This window comes from Podarcis muralis, chromosome 1, assembly GCF_964188315.1.
Source record: "Podarcis muralis chromosome 1, rPodMur119.hap1.1, whole genome shotgun sequence".
Lineage (NCBI taxonomy): Eukaryota > Metazoa > Chordata > Lepidosauria > Squamata > Lacertidae > Podarcis > Podarcis muralis.
In genome coordinates, this window is record NC_135655.1 from 74,753,623 (window position 1) to 74,770,583 (window position 16,961).

The following is a 16,961-nucleotide window of genomic DNA, read 5'->3' on the forward strand; positions in this document are numbered from 1 at the left end:
CAACCAGAATGGTATGAATTCATTTCTTAGGAGTGCTAGATAAAGAACATTCTGTCCCACTCTGATCTATTGTCAAGTACACAGGAAACAAATCGGTGCTGATACTAATAGTACTGTAGTGAGTTACTTACTCTGGGGAAGATTCTGGAGTTAAATTCGACATCTCTTCTGGCGTCGGTACTATATATACATACACAGACAGAGACAAAGCATAAGAGGAGGAGAAAAAGGAAATGCTGATTCCCAATTCAAAGTCAATAAACGTGGAATCAAAGTTCACCCAGAATATATTTCAAGCACTTCATTGTTTTAATATCAAATAACTTATTGTTTTAATATCAAATAATTGACCCACACTGCTCCTATATCCACATGTACCTAACTTGAACACTTATATACTGAGATTTCATAGTTTGGCCTGGGCTCTTAAACTGTATCTATTCAACTTAGAATTGATGACGGTTGTGAAAGTAATTTGCAGCATAATTGTATCTGCCAAGATGTCTGGGGCTGATTTTTACTAGTAGCATTGAAATAGTTCTATAACCCACAAAAAACTAAAAACGGGTATGCTGCACACTTAGCCCTACAATACCCTGATTATGTGCAAAGCCTGTAGATGGAATATTATTACCCTTTCCCCTTGAAACAGAGAATAAGAAATCTGCCATATACTACAGCAGACATTTCAGCAAAGATACAAATGAGCTGGAATGCTGAGCTGTGGAAATTTACTATTTGCATATTTTAACCAATCTTGAATTAGGAAAGAAAGATTTCCAGTAATAGACAGGAATGTATTTGCTCATAAACACATAAAGCAGTAATTGTGCCTTATGTAACCTTTATTAACATGAGTCCTCATGGAGTTCCTCTCCATCCAAAAAAACAAAAAACAAACCCACAACAATGCTGGGGCATTGGCACATCAGTGAAGACAACACCTTGCTCAGAACTCAGATATTCAAAAAGCCACACTTTGGCTAGGCAAACCATAGTTTAGTGACATGTGTAAACCAGGCCAGTGTGTGCCTCAAGTCAGAAACAACTGAAAATCAGCAGGCTAGAAGCGCAGTGCAAGTATCAAAGTCATGAGTAAAAGGCATGGGATGGAGAGATTGGATAGTATAACAACACTTGTAATCTTAGTATAAAAACTGGTACTTTTGCCTTGTTCAGGTAGTCCAGGGATGTCCAACTTCCAAGAGACTGCGATCTACTCACAGTATATATATAAAAAAACTGGCAGTGATCTACCCATAGCTTTTTTGGGGGGGATCGACCTGGGGGGTGGCGATCTACCTGGGACACCCCGTGATCTACCATTAGATCGTGATCTACTTGTTGGACATGCCTGAGGTAGTCTACTGGGGGAGAGAGATGTATGAATAAAGACATATTTCCTAATGATGACCCATGTGAGAAGAGGTCTTCTGTAAAAAATTATATAATAAAATTCCATAGGTGTACTCTCTTAAGTCAACGGTGCTTTGCAGCTTGTGCACCTTGGTAAATAATTAGTGACAACACTATATGATGGGAGTTGTAGCCCTGACAAACCTCTGCATTACACTTAGCTCTTGCTTCTCAGTGGGCTCCATCTTCCATCAAGCATCACAAACGGTATTATGACTTGCAGAAGCCTAACTAGGTTTTCCTGCTGAGAAAATTTAAAATTGGTTTTCCAAGCTCAGGGTCAGGGGAAAAAGGGGGGATGAAGTTCATATGGTAATTGACACACACTGGAAGAATTGCAATGTGTTCATTGTTTGGTTAACAGCAGTGAAACAGCAACTTTCAAATTTCCTTCTATACTCTCTGTCTTTGCTATCTACTAACCAACTACTCTTTACACTGATATGTACCTCTACCTGCCAACCTAACACTGCCGCATTTTGAGGTCAGATGTACCTTGCAATTTCCTGCGATGGAAGCGTGGAGATCCCAGGAAGCTGTTCTTGATTGAGTTGAGCCGTGTTCTCCAGGGCATTCCTCCAATGCTGGGGCTGGATGGTGGCGTAGGGTTGGGTGTGCCTGCTGGGCTCTCCTTTGGCGTATGGACAGGTGTCCCCTTGGGGGTAGGGAGGGGACTGCCCCTTGGAGAGGGGTGAGGGGTGACCTGTATGATGGGGATAGATTTGGTGCTTGGGTCAGTACTAGAAGGGAGCAATCTAACAGGAGACATAGGGTTGGTTTGCACGGTAGGAACAGCCAGCTGCGGGCTAAACCCAGGAGCAGGTGGACAGCCCTGAGTGTTCTGTGCAGGAGAATTTGGGGGAGGAGGGACTGTAGCATTGCTAGAGGGCAGGGGATTGGATTTGGTAGACTGGAGTGGTTTTTCAGCCAATCTGCTCTTGGATGGCAAAGTCTGTGTCTTTGGATTGGGTTGAAGTGCTGGCTTTGGCTGGAGAACATGTCCGGGCCTGGAAGCATTCCTACAAGCATCAGAGTCCAGGGAGACTTGGGGGCGGGGGGTGAAGGGGGGGTTAGGAGTCTGAGGGGGGATGAAAAATTTTCTGATAGGCTACAAGATACACACAGAGAAAGAACCCATGCATTTCAAGAAAAGCAAAACGCACACGCACATACGCACAAAGTGGGTGAATAGAGAAATAAAGCCCATTTGAGTTGCGGTTGTGAGCCACATCACAAGGAGATCAGAGTTATGGAGGTGAGGGTGAAGGAGGTGGGGGGTTAGGGAATTGCAAAGAAACAAAAAACAAACACAAACAAAAAACAAAAAGACATGCAGTTAGCTGGGAACACAGCATAGTCAACAACAGCAGCAGTGGCGGTAGTGAAAACAACAGTTTTGTCACAAGCTTCATCATATTAACCAACCATGTGTCAGCAAATAAAAAAACCACAGAGCAAAAACTAACATGAAGGAAAAGAAAAGAAGAAACTAAAAGGGTGGGCGAGGGAGGGGAAGCAGCAAGAGAGAGCGAGAGAGAGCGAGAGAGAAAAGGCCGTACCCCTGAGCTGTTCTGACTGTCTCACAGATAGATAGAGAGAGAGAGAGGAACAGGGCTGAAGGGAGGTGGGGAAGGGGAAGGAAGCATCATTCAAGCCACAGGGGAACCTGACATGTAAGCATGTAAGGCTGAGTGTGCCCTCTCTCCCAGCTCAAAATGTCTACCACAATCAAAAACAGCAAGGAAATGCAGATCAAAATAACATGTGTGCAGCAGGTAATGATAGAAGCACACAGATTACTACACACATCGACTCTCCTCAGTCAAAGCACCACAAGTTTCAATAACATGGAGAGAGTTTGTGAGTGAGGCTGAGGAGGGGGAAAGCCTCTATCATTTCATCACCATTCCTTTCCTGGCCTTCCACCCAGAGGGACCCAGTTTTCTCTGGCAGGCTTTACTGTATGAAATCTTAACAGCTCATGGAAGCATGGGCCAGTTTGGGCTTCAAATGACGGCCACTTTAAGTAAAATACCCCAAGGGTCACCAAAGAAGGTTTGTTTTCTAAGTGCCCCTATTACATCTAAGTCCTCCTGTCATCAGGCAGTCTTTTACTTTTAAAAAAACAAAAGAAAAAAACATTCCTCAGTTTTTATGGCACAGTACCAGAATTCCATTCTGTGACTGATCATTGTGTTTTATGCAGCAAAAAACCCCCCAAAACACACAATTCATAATCAGCCATAAATGAAGTCAGAAAAGGGAATTATGTTGTTTTGTAAAACAACAACAAAACTTAACTAGCAAGAACAGTCCAAGAAAAACTTTAAAATAGAAATTCAATACACTCAGGGAACAAAATGCAAAAAAGAATACTGTTAGAAGAAAAGATTTTTTTTTTAAATGCAGAACATTTTCCTTTCATAGAGCATGGATTAGAAAAAAAGTAACAATAAAATTGTATTTACTGTTTATTTGTGAATGAGTTGGAGCCCATTAGAAGAATCACAAATGTGTAACAATGTATTGCCCTGCAGTTTGGGCAATTAACTTACATAAGAAATGAAAATTGCATAAAACTGTGATAACTGCATATAACTGTATGTAAGAACAGAAGCTGAATTGACTAAGAACAGAAGAAGTGTAAATGAACTGGTTCCCTGCCTGCATTTTGTGTGTGTGTGTGTGTGTGTGTGTGTGTAATTCTTTGTGTAACAGAGGGTGGGGGAATGTGTGCATGCCTGTAGGTGTAGTGAGGATAGATGCTGTCGGTGTGTGATTTGTATGATGGTGAGTGTGCATGTGTGGAATGTAGGTCTGTGGTGTGTGCATGTAGAAATATGTACTGGCCACACCCATTATTGGCATGCATCCCTTAGAGAAGTATCTGACTTTCAGCACTACCTTTGAGCCAACATTATTTTAGCCACCCGTGAGTTAAAACATATATTTAGACAAGCTACTGCCTGTTTTTTTAAAAAAAAGAACCAATCAAGCTTTGACTTGCCCAAGGACTAACAAAAAAGGGATGATTCTCTTTCTGCCCTTCAAATCCAAGCGACTTTCAGCTTCCTTACTGGAACATCCTAATCCAACTATGTATGATTCTTGTTCAGACTAGAGTTCATTGTTTTTCCAGCTTTCTTCAGCTGTGCTATTCAGTCCCAAAGTAGCTCTAGCTGTTATGGTTCAGTGCCTCACCATGGGCTTGCAATAAGCAGCAGATGTTTTCTTCATCGTATGATAAACTCTCTTAACAGGGTTATATACGTTGGCATCATGTTAGGCCACAATGATACCTTAGGTGGCAACGATGCCAGAAGCACAGGCAGCCCTGCAGAAGGACCCTATCCCAACATTCACAAACAGCAAGCTGTGCTTTATAGCTGCCCCACATCCCTAGCTAACAAAACCACCCTTCAAAATGGGGAAAGAGATATTAGATGTCACCGAGCTCACATGAGAGAGCAGTTATAAACCATGACCCCAAATAATCCCACTTACCCTTGGACTGCTGAGTGGGCTGGTCGACAGGCCAGAGGAAGCTCCACTGATTGAGCGAGACCTGAGTAAACACAACAGGAAGACAAGGCCCTGAGAAACCCCTGTCAAAAGACACACCACCCCGCTGTGCCAGCCACCACCATATTAAACCTCTGCATTAAGTTGTGGCTCACATTTCTAACAAGAAACTGCATATATAGCTGACATTTGTTTTCAAAGGGCAGATGTACATGAAGATGCCCATCCCTTTGTTCATCAGTCTTACATTTTACAATAATATTTTTTTTCTGTGTGCATCTGGAAATACCTCCCTTATAAGATCCCCATCCTATCCCCCATGATCTCACTCTGAAGGAGCTTTGATCTCTGTTGTAAAGATCAGGTAAAAAGAGAAATGTCTGGCAAGGAAAGAAATAGACTGCACTGCTGCAGCTATTTTTACCATGGCAGACCAACAAGTATATAAATCACCTATTCTCCTGTTGAACACCATCATTTTGAAATCAGATGGATCTTTCTTAACCTTCCATTTAGGAAATATTTTCTTCCCCATGACTAGCAAGGTATTTCATATGAAATCATTGGCCCATATGTTTACAGGCACAATACTACTTCCAAAGGCCTCAGTCCCTCGCTATCACCATTCATCAAAATGATTGTGCATAGATAAGTGCCTCAGAAACAGCATGGAATTCACACGGCTGAATACAGAAGCAAAGGAGCTCCTTGTCAATCCCAGTTATCAATGCTAACACACATTACCAAAGATATTTTCACGTCTCCGGTTATGTCTAATGTCTGAGAGAAACCTACATTGGCTATAAATAATGCACATTCAAATTTTCCTCCTCTTTCATTTCCACATCAGCACTATTGATCTATAGCACAAATCAAAAGCATGTTCAACAGCCCCATATGTGAAAAATGTTAAAGAAATTGCCAGCTTATGTTGGCATTTCTTGAAATCTTTGACTTGACCTTCCTCATCTCTGCTGGAACCATGGTCTTTAAAAAGGATGATACATCAACAGAAGCAAACCCAGTCAACAAGATAATATGCAATATATCACTTAGTCCTAATCTGTATGTCACTATATTGCAACCTTATGGTGGGGGGGACTGCTTTCAGTAAAACAAATTAACGAATGTATAGATTTCTCAAAGAGAACATTTTGATTCTGCTCATACAACTAGATCTATGGCATGCAAGTTATAAGGTAAGAGATATATAATGGATGTATATAATGTACATCTGTATAACTCATCAACATGAAAACCTGGCTCAGAAAGAACTTTTAAGCTCTCCACCCTGTGTGTGCTTAATGTGTATGATTTAAGCTGCTGGCTGGCAAGCACATAAGACTGAAATTGTGCAAGTTAAATGTGTGCAAGTTGCAAGTTCCCCACACATACATATATAACTAGCATCAGATAGCAGGTCTACCATTTCTCATAAATCTGGTGACTGAGAAATAAGGCATGGGCACTGGGTCTACCAAGCTGAGCAGTCCTAGCCTCTACCCAGCTATTGCATCTCAATGGGCAGATTTGCTAGCCATCAAAAGGTACACCTGGTGTCCAGATGACATCTTCTCACCCTTGACTGAAGCCCCGTTCTTTCCCTGGCCTTTAATTAACTGCTGAAACTCTCCATTCTTGCCTTTTGTTGCTACAATCAATTTCACAGCTCCCTTGCAGATAACATGCCAGGAGACTAGTTAACTGCACTGAACAGTTGTTATTTGTCACCCCAACGCCCCCTTTCCCCCTGTTGTTGTATTGTTATAACAACACTGAGCTAAGCCATGTCCTCTCAGCCAGTCCCTCCCTCCCACCTGCAGTACAGGTTTAATATGGATGGGCTTTATCTGTACTGGCAGGGTTATTAAAAAATGTGTACAGCCCTGGGTATGCGTGGGTTACATATTAGGGTATGAAATAAGTCCTTAGTTAGAAAGATGCTACCTTTTGGCGGGGTAGACACACTACTGTCCAGATAAAAGTGAATCAGGAAGTTGCTCCTACAACCAGTGGGTGTGTCATTCTAGCCTTCCTTTTGTCTAATTGGCTAGCTCTGCTGTCCTAAATGAACCATGACTTCATTTGTTAATGAACAACCCTATAAAGCAGGAGCTGGCTTGCTTTGTAAACGGGCAGAATTGGTGCCGACACATTTTGCTTCCTGTCTCAGGTTCTACTACGGCTAGAGAAGGATTTGGTTTTTTAAAAACAAACAAATCCGAAAGCTGATAATCTGGGAGATATGGTTCAGCCCTCTGACACCTATGATGGGAAGCAGCAAATGTCAGCCCACTAGCTGTGTTTTCCTCATTGCCATGGCAGCAGGGATGCCTTCCTGAATTATCATGAGAACAAGGATCACGCACAGCTTAGGGGGCACTTTTAGAAGACTAGGGAGTGGCTGGCCAAGGATGATCCTCCCTTGGGTTCCGGAGGGAGTGCTGTAGATGTCCCCTCTCTTTGAAACCCCTCTTCTCAAGGCTGCTTATTTGTTGGAAGACCCTGAGGCCTGCATGCCTCACTCCACCAATGTGGGAGATAGTGGGGATCAGCATGAGAAAGAATGAAACAAAGGCACATAGGGCAGAGAGGGATAGAGATACATAGTGAGGGGAGAGTTATATGCTATGCTATTTATCAGCCAGGAAATTGGCTGTAGGCCTTTAGTGAATAAACTACAGTTTTATTAATCTAGTTTTAAAGCTTGCAGCTATAAAGAAAATGTTACACTTAAATACGTCAAAGCTTGTTTATAAAGAATAACCTCCAAACTGAACCTAGAAGCATCCTTGTAGCTCAATGCCTTAAAGGAAATGAAAATAAGAAGTGGGGTTTTGTAGGTCTTACACTCCTGCCAGTATCACCTTTGCAGGTTAAGAAAACAGAGCACCCTAGCCACATTATTTAAAATTTCTGAAGGAAGGTTCTTTGGTGCTGTTCTTCACCCATCAGCTATCAGCAAAGAAACCAGGGGTCAGCTCCTTCTCATGAAACTGGCCCAGAGCACTGAGAATTCAGACTCAAGCAAAGACAGAGATCGTGCACTGGGTAGCAATATGGATTCTCCTTTTGGGGAAGCTCCATAGACATTATCACCAGCATGAGTAACCCGAGTAGTCACACTGGGAGGACAAAAATAAGGAATTGTGACACCTTACTATGCTGAAAGGGTTTTTTTATCTATGGATTTGAAAGACAATTATTTAACAGGAAACATCCATTTGCATATAATCTTCACATAATTTCTGGAGGAATTAAGGTGAGTCTTGTCTCTCATTATTCTGGTCTGGTAAATTTCTTACAATTGGTCATACTTTGAGCAGGTATCTTCTTTTGAGGGTTGAACATATTTTAGACACTCCTCTCCACCCCTAATGAGTGACACAGTGTGTTGTGAACATTTTATTACCATGAGTTTGTAAGAGCAGTATTGCTGAGAAATGCTAGAAGGTCATCATGGCAATGATGAGGCAATCCTGGCTCCATCTGTAAGCCAAAGAAGGAGCAGCTGCAAGAAGTTTGTCCTTCCCCTTCCCATGCCCCCCTCCCATGAATGAACAGCCTGCTCCCACTGCCAGGAACTCGGGGCTGCAGAATCGAAAAGAGCCACTCTCTGCCCTCTTCCAATAGTCAAGGCAATCCTTGCCTCCCAGGAAGACCGTACAGGCAGGGAAGAGATCAGCCTGACCCCATACATTGGCCAATGAAAGAGCAGCTGCTTTCTTCTTTCCTTCCCATCTCTTTTTTCTTTTATATTATGTCTATATGATTGAAACCTGTGGACAGGGACTACATGATCTTTTATTAAATTTCAGGCCCTAAACAACAATAATAACAATAACAGCAACAACAACAACTCTGAATGTGTGTCTGTTAGAAATTATACCAGAATATCTGAAACATGTTTGATCCTTATCCTGCTTCACAGTAAAACTATTTTAGAAACTGGAAACATTTTTCACACCTGTAAAGGGAAAGGCTGTAGAAAGACCATGAATCATGGAATGTAAACAGACATGTGACACGCAACAGTTCCACACATCTGCTCCTTAAGGTGGAATGGAAATGTCAACACCTCTTCATCAGCCTGCCACATTCCAGTTCCCCTTATGATGAACTATAGGCAGTTTGGTTAACTGGGCAACCAAATCTCTTCTGATGTGATTGATTTTTTTAAAAATGCTTTAAATGATCTAACTGCCCCGAAGTGATTATTTCTCAGGATTCAAAACAAACAAACAAAAACCTGTAAGTTCCTCCCCCCCCCCCAACAAAAACAAAACAAAACAAAACAAAACAAAACAAAACAAAAAAAGCAAACTGGGCAAATATGACCTTCAGGGTTTATTTTGCTTAAGAAAGTGGATGGTTGGGATCTTTCTGCTTCTATAATCTGCCGTTCCCCAGGAAAGCAACACAACATGTCAGAAGCATGAGTACTAATTCAACAGTAATAATAATAATAAAAGGACGGATATGAGAGAGAAAGAGAGGTGTATCTGGTGCCTTTTGCCCCCAGACAGGGCTCTTGTGCCTTTGACACAGCTTAATAAATAGAAATTCAACAGGATAAGCATTGCCTATTTTGTATCTCCATGCCAGAAAAAATAGCACCTGACAAATTTATGCTACTTTTTGTTGTTCTTGCATTTGTTAGAGGCAGAAAGGCCATGCCACAGCAGATTGCAGAAATTCTACTCAGGCATGTGAGTAGGTTATACTTGTGGATGTAGCATGAGGATAGGGTTTGAGAATTCTACAGAGTCAGGAGGTTCCATTCAGACTGGGGGCCCTTTCATGTACATTTTTAACAGCGCCTCTGGGCTCTTTTAAAATTCTGAGAGTTGCCCGCTCAGTTTCATCACAGGGGATCAGTAGTCATGTTCCAAGTTGTGAAAAAATGTAAAATGCTAGTAGTTTTCAGCAGGAGGAGAGAAGGGTGTCAACATTCATGCCTTCTAGTGTTTGTTTAAGTAGAGGCTGGTGAGAGGGTGACTCAGATAAGAGAATGGGACTCTATATATTTCACTACAGGACCCTCTTTAGGGATGTTTCACGTTCTAAAATTTTGCATGTGCACACGCATACATAAACACATACGATATTCATGCCAGTGGGGCTTTTTTCATTTGGTACAGCGCTCCTTTTCTTCAGAAGGTGCTTAGATATTGGAAGCAGAGTCAGGATGATTAGACAATAGTGGAAGCAATGCATCCACAGAGACATATTGGTTTTGCTGTCACTGTGACTAAATAGGTGACAGAAAATTCACCACCATGGAATCCTGAAGCCAACTGAGCCGACCAAACAACTGCTCTGAAACTGCAGCAGCTCCTTTTGACTATCAAGTTCCACATTTCACCTGTATCAGCCATCATTTAAGCACATCCTACACTATGAAGACAATAAGGAGCTGCATACGAACTGGGGCCAGTTTGTTGATTAAATAATTTTATATCCCTCCCTTCCTCCCAATACGGTGCACAGGGCAGCTTACAACAACCATGTAGACCATTCTGAGGCTGCAGTACCCTTTACCCAACCACAAAGGATGGCTGCACTTGGAAAAAAACAACCCAGTGTGTAAGTTCAATATAGCCTAATGGAGATGAGAAGGAACTGTTACTATTGTGGTTGGCCTGATGCGGACTTTTCTGCCCAGCTGCTTGTTATGTAAGTGTGAGCACTGGAGATAGCAGCAAGAGATGGAGGCAGTTGGCTCCACTCCCTGCTGGCTCCCCTTGAGTCTCCGTTGATAGAGCACAGAAAGCAGGATGGCCCAGCACTGTGACCATGGCTATAAAGGTCTTGCTTTGCAGTTCAACTGCCAGGGGGCTTTTCTTTATTAGACATTATGCACAAAGCCATCCAAAGTCATATAAATATGAATTCATACCACAGGGAGGCTCCCCCATAAAACCTTGTGGCTTGACAACAGGTTTCGGGGGGACCTGTGGTCCTCCAGATGCTACTGGATTACAAATACCATCTGTCACCCCCCCCCATACACCCCCCCACCCCATCCTACACGGCATACGTTACATTTTAGGCTATGCCCTCAGTGTAAGGATGAGGTAGTTTTGTTAGTGGGCCAAGCGAGACATTTAAAAATAAAATAAAATGTAAAAGCAGCTGGGGGGGTAGGATAACTCTTCCCTCCTGCACTATTATCCTGGTCTACGTTGCCCCCTCCAAAGATGCTATATGTTCTTTGAGGGGGAAATATAGGTTCCAATATAGTATTTGTAAGTGTCCCCCCCCCCAGACGAATAGCAGCTGGAAGGATTTTAGCTGGGGAGATGATAGGAGGAAAAAAAGGTTAACTGCTCTTCCCCACCACAGTGACCTTGATTCAGTTCAGCTCCCTTCCCCAAGCTGGTTTTAATATTTACCTTTTCACAAACAAATGTATATATATATATTTCAGCTCTGATCACAGTTGCCAAGATGTCATATTGAGATTTGCCCTCACTATGTACTAGGCCTCTAAGATGCATGTGAAGTCAGAGCAAGCGCTTTCTCCCCCTCACTCACTAACAAACACACACACACAAACATTGTTGTATAATTTTTTTTCCTCCTGTAAGTTTCCCCCTGTAACACAGTTTCATGATAAATAATATTTATACTGTGATCATTAAAAGAAACTTCTCTACCCAGAAGAAAACAACAGGTCCCACAACAGGTATAATCCAAAACTGGAGCTTACCCCAATGCGTCAGCACTTGTCATCCTTGGCAGTTGGGAATAAATAGAGGAGAAGGAGAGAGAAAGAAAGGGAGGTGGAAGCAGGTGGAGAAAAGAGTACGAAAAGAAGAGTGAAATACTGTTCGGAGAACTACATGGTCATAATTATTGCCACAGGCATCTGCTGCTGATGGAAGCACCAGTGGGGAATTACGCATGGGAAGGGGGAGGTTTTCATTTCCTAAACAAATATTTCCATATAGCTCAAAACCATAGAAGAAGTTTGCATCTGGGATTATGGGGGCAGACACATCAAGTGTAAACGTGAAAAATAAAACATTGCTTGCCCACCCTCATTAAGCCAGTCTGTGGAGTTAGCAGTTCAGATCTGATTTGTGGTTGTTTTTATTTATGGCAAATAATCAGATTTTGCACAGTGGGCCGTACTGAAAAGGATGTGGATCTTCCTCCATTTTGCTCATGTAAGATTCTCCTGCCCAGTGATGACCAGCTAGGAATCTCCTTTCCCACTGTGTATATCTATACTTTATATGTAGTGTTAAATGCACTGATAATTAAGACCAATATTTCTGAGTGGGTATGAGGCTCGGGTGAACAAAGCTACAAGTGAAGGATGTAACTCACTGGGAGTTTCTCCTGTTCTGCTGAAATGTATAAAAACATATATGTATTGCCTTTCATGGCTGCTATTCATCTGAGTGAGACTCATGTAGAAATCCTGAGTAGGTTGTGTCCAAAGTTGCATCCCTACTTTAATTCTGGCTGAAAGGACCTTCAACTTTTTCCAAAATAGATAAAAATCTATTTTTATTAAATTAAAATTAAAACCAGGGGTTCTCTGCCTAAAAACAGTGGAAAATAAATGCACAATATAAAATAAATGCAGCCTTAAGCACAAGCTATTAAAGAGATGTTAACTGTTTCTCTGTCCTACTACAAATTATAACACTGCTAAGTTACAGTTCTACCCTGGTTTTCATTTTAATGTAGCTCAAGTCACATCACACTTGTGATGGGCAAGCAGAAATCTGTAGATGTATTGTGGAATAAACTTGCATGATTATTATTCATTCCCCCCCCCCCATATCCCAATTTTGTCTCCCTCTTCCCAACATCTGTAGGGATCATTTTAAAAAGCTTTCATTTAAGTCTTAATCTTAATCTTAAATTTTTAAACCAGGTACTGTGCATTGTTGGTTGGTTACTTGCCCCACCAACCAAGTCATCTAACTTTCTCTAGGAGGCTGTCATAGAAACAAAAGAGCCTGTTGGTTAAGACAATCTCAAACAACATGCTAATTTCCTATGGGAAACTTTAAAGGACTCGAGTGCAAAACACTAGATACACCAAAGAATGGCCTTTCCTCATGTTTCTGAAGTACTGTATATTTCACAAGTTTGCTCAGCATTGAGACTGTGCAACATGGAAGCTGTAAAGAAATACTATGTCTTAGGCAACAATTAAGTAATGTCCCTTCCAACTCCACAGTTCTACTTAATTGTATGATAACATGTTGATTGCCATAGGATATTCAAACTACTCAAACTACTTCCTCTTTCTGCTTTAGGAGACTCATCTCCACAGCCGGCCTCTTCTGTTCTGGCAGTGGAAATTTACTGCCCTATCCTAACATGCACTATTGGGCCATAAGCCAGAAACAGCAGCTTAGAAGACACACAGAAGGTGAAATTGTTCTCCCTCAAGCTGATCCCGTCTTCTGCTTCTGAAATAGAGTCTGATAAAGCATCCAGTGAACTGTCTTGTCTTATTTTATGGGATCAGCCTCAGTTTTTTCGAGGCCTGGGGATGTGGACAAGATGCTTGCCTATTTACTTACTATTTACTCTCTTGACCCTTGCTCATCATGCCTGATCAAAGCTAGTCATGCAGAGTTAACCAGGTGGATCCAGGGATTGGTAAATGCATCACTTTGTGAAACTGCATTTCACTGTGTGACCATTTATGAAAAACCCGTACTGGGATCCAGAGGTTTACTCCAACTACCACCTGTTTACTAATACTCCTTTTGGGGGCAGTGTGCTTGAGAAGGTAGCGGTTGCTCACCTACAGGTGCACTCTTGGAGGAAACTGATTATCTGCACCTATTTCAATCTGAATTCAGATGTGGTTTTAAGACAGAATTGGCCCTGATCACTCTGATGGATGACTTCCAGCAGAGAAACAGAGGGAGTGCAACCCAGTTTATCTTGTTGGATCTCTCAGTAGCTTTTTGATACTGCTGACCACAGTATTCTCCTGGATCATCTCCATGGGCTGGTAGGAGGAAGCACTTTATTATGGTGGACACTACCTGCAGAAATAGTTCCAGTGAGTAGCATTGGAGGACTGTGCCTTGGTTTAATGTTTAATTATGTTTTTGTATGTGCTGTGCTGGAAGCCACCAAAGTAATCTGATGGATAATACTAATAATACTAATAATACTAATAATATAACCCCCCTCTCCAATTCCTATGGGCTGTTCTGGTGGTTCTCCCTCCCCCCAACAATTTGGGGAGAGTGCAGGGAAAATCACTTCTGCACAAGCAGAAGTCCTTGTGCAGAGCTTCCGCTGACAGAGTTCCTTAGATGAATCCCATCCAATGTCCCCAATACTATTTAACAACTACGGTACATGCAGCCACTGGGAGCAGCCATTAGGAGATTTGAAGCAAATGGTCACCAATATGCAGATGACGCAGAGCTCTGTTTCACTGTAACATCTGGGTCAGGCAAGGATGTGAATTTCCTGAACCAGTGTCTGGCCACAATAATGGAATAAACTGAGAATGACTCCTGGGAAGACAGAAACCCTATACAGTAGATAGGTCTTTCTCATGGTCAAGAAATTAGACGTCTGCTTGTTCTGGATGTGTTTGCATTTCCTCCACCGGAGTAGGTACATAGTATCCTAGATCAATCTTTGTCAATAGAGACCAAAGTGACTAATGCGGCACATAGTGTTCACTACCAACTTTGGTTGGTGTGACAGATATGCCCATTCCTTGGCAGCGATAGTGGTCCATTGTGTAACATGCTGTTTGGGGTGCTGCTCTTAAACTTGGTTTGGAAGCTGCAGTTTGTGCAGAATATTGTGGCTGGAGTACTGAGTGTCTAGGTATGTACACCAGTGCTTGAAGATCTGCACCAGGTGGCTATCTACTATCGAGCCGAATTCAAAGTTTTATTATTAACATGTAAAGCCCTAAACAACTTGGGACCAGTATACCTAGATGACCACCTCCCCTGTTATAGGCCAAATCATCCTTTACAATAGCCAGGTCCTGTTCACTGTAGGATGGCCAGTGGATTGCCAGCTGGAAACCATTTGGAAACAGGCCTCTTCAGTTATAGCACTAACCCTCTGTCCCCCACAAGAGAGATAGAAGAAGCTCAATCTCAGTTGTCTACTCAGGCGTATTTGGATGCTTGAGAGTGTTATCCTGTTCAGATTTGCTGTTTAAATGATTGTCTTATTAACAATGCATTCATTGCAATTTGTTGTATTTTGATGTCCTAATTTTTGTAAACCACTTAGGGATTTTGCCAAAAATGTAAAATAAACAAAACACACAACTCTCCTTCATTTCATAAATAATATTGCCATTTGGATAGATGTCCTTTCAATCAGATTTGAGGTGTTACTAGAACACATATTTCTAACTTATTTACACCCATACACATTATTCTTTGTGTATCCCTTATAGTCCTTGTATACATTCCATCTTTGTGAAGTTCTGGTGAATATTACTGATGTAGAGAAGGAATATATTAAACTTATAAACCCACATTTTCATATATAAAAGGCCACATTTTCTTGCCAGATTTAGCAGTGTAGATATTTTTACAATTGATGTTCCCAAGTACATTATCTGGTTATCTGGATGTGCATGTAAATCAATGTGCAAGTGACTGCACATAACACATACACAAATGCTGAGAAAGTAAACAGAATTTGTGTGTGTGTGTTTTTATATCAATGTGGACACATATATGCTATTAATCTTTAGTTTTCCCAGAAAGGGAAAGGCACTTAGGATTTTAACGATGAGTATGGACATCACATTGACAATGGGGAAAGAAAGTAGGGAAATGAGGTTATTTAAACAAAAATAATAATCCCAGAACACAATAAACCCAGCAGCGCAGACATGTGCATTTCCTACAGTACTGAAGCATGTGAACTACGGAGCTGCAGCAACCCAGATGTAGAAGAAGCACTGAGGGACAGGGCAACAGATGAGAGACACAGAAAGAGAGAAAGACTAGAAAAGAGAGAGAGAGAGATTGAGAGAGAGAGAGAGAAAATGGAGGGAGAGAGGGAGGGAAAGAAACAGTGGCCTCAGCTACCAAGACAACTGTGTGCATCTAGAGGGGCAGGATCCTTAAAGATGCAGTATTCCTTTTAAAATAAACCAAGAGTGAGAGAAATACTAAGACATTGACCAGGCACCATTTCAAATGTGTGATTTGTTATCCCAACAAGGAAATATTTTGATGGGGTTTTCTTTGTTGCACTTCTTTTCTGCTCCTGCACTTGGACCTATATTTTCTCATCTTCCCATAACCTTTTCCTCAGTGTACATAAAAAAGACCTAACCCATAAAATTTTAGAAATCCCCCTTTCCCCTTTGTGGATCACACATGCCCCCCCCCCCATTTTCTTCATCCTTTCGTAGATCAGAAAACTGCCACTTTGGGTCAGAGTTAAGATTGTGCTGTTTGTAACTGGCTTTCAAATCATAATTATTTCTATAGATGGGAGTACAATGGCCATATATTCGTCTCATACAAAAGGTTATGGAGCATGGCTGATCTTTTCTGTGGATTTGTATTTGCTAAACTATTCTTACAAATGGTTTATCTTCAAATTGTGATGCTGCATGTCCTACTTCAACAAACCTTTCTAAGAAATAGTTGAGACTTGTGGTGAGTTGTGATCTGTTTATGAATCGAGCCATTCCCAAAAATTGTTCAGCTCATGCATACCCACTGTAAAAGTCCATTTGTATTGACTTCAAGATGTGAAGTGGAGCCTACTTTTGTCAGTTCTTCCAGGAAGGACCAGAACTGGAAATGTTACTCCTGTCACTAATAAAATATTGATGCATTTATAGAGGTCTCCACCGCCTAAGCATTCCATGTGCTTCACAAACACTGTCTCAACAATGCTCAACATATAAAATAGGCCAGCATTACATTTCCCCTGTTACAGAACCAGTTCAAAACTAAGAGAGGCTGCTGTAGCAAAGTGAGACTTGTCTGTTTTTCAAAAGAAAAGAAAAAACAGTGCAGGCACCCGTTCTGGGGAAA

The 16,961-nt window shown here is 41.6% G+C and overlaps 1 protein-coding gene across 15 annotated transcripts in view; it reads right to left on the reverse strand.

The window, feature by feature from the left end:
* The window catches only part of BRSK2 (BR serine/threonine kinase 2), a 378,849-nt gene that overhangs the window by 38,859 nt on the left and 323,029 nt on the right, over nt 1–16,961 (reverse strand). For 8 of the 15 annotated variants that reach the window (XR_003707305.2, XM_028734495.2, XM_028734503.2 and 5 more), the window contains 4 exons: nt 11,651–11,674; nt 4,921–4,981; nt 1,912–2,524; nt 132–180 (listed from right to left, as the gene is read on the reverse strand). Coding sequence is in view for 14 of the 15 variants with exons in the window: in XM_028734495.2 (XP_028590328.2) it covers nt 132–180; nt 1,912–2,524; nt 4,921–4,981; nt 11,651–11,674 (747 nt within the window). In the remaining variant the exon portion in view is untranslated. The remainder of the gene's footprint in view (nt 1–131; nt 181–1,911; nt 2,525–4,920; nt 4,982–11,650; nt 11,675–16,961) is intronic. The other 7 variants (XM_077931533.1, XM_028734614.2, XM_028734625.2 and 4 more) reach the window with 3 other exon arrangements.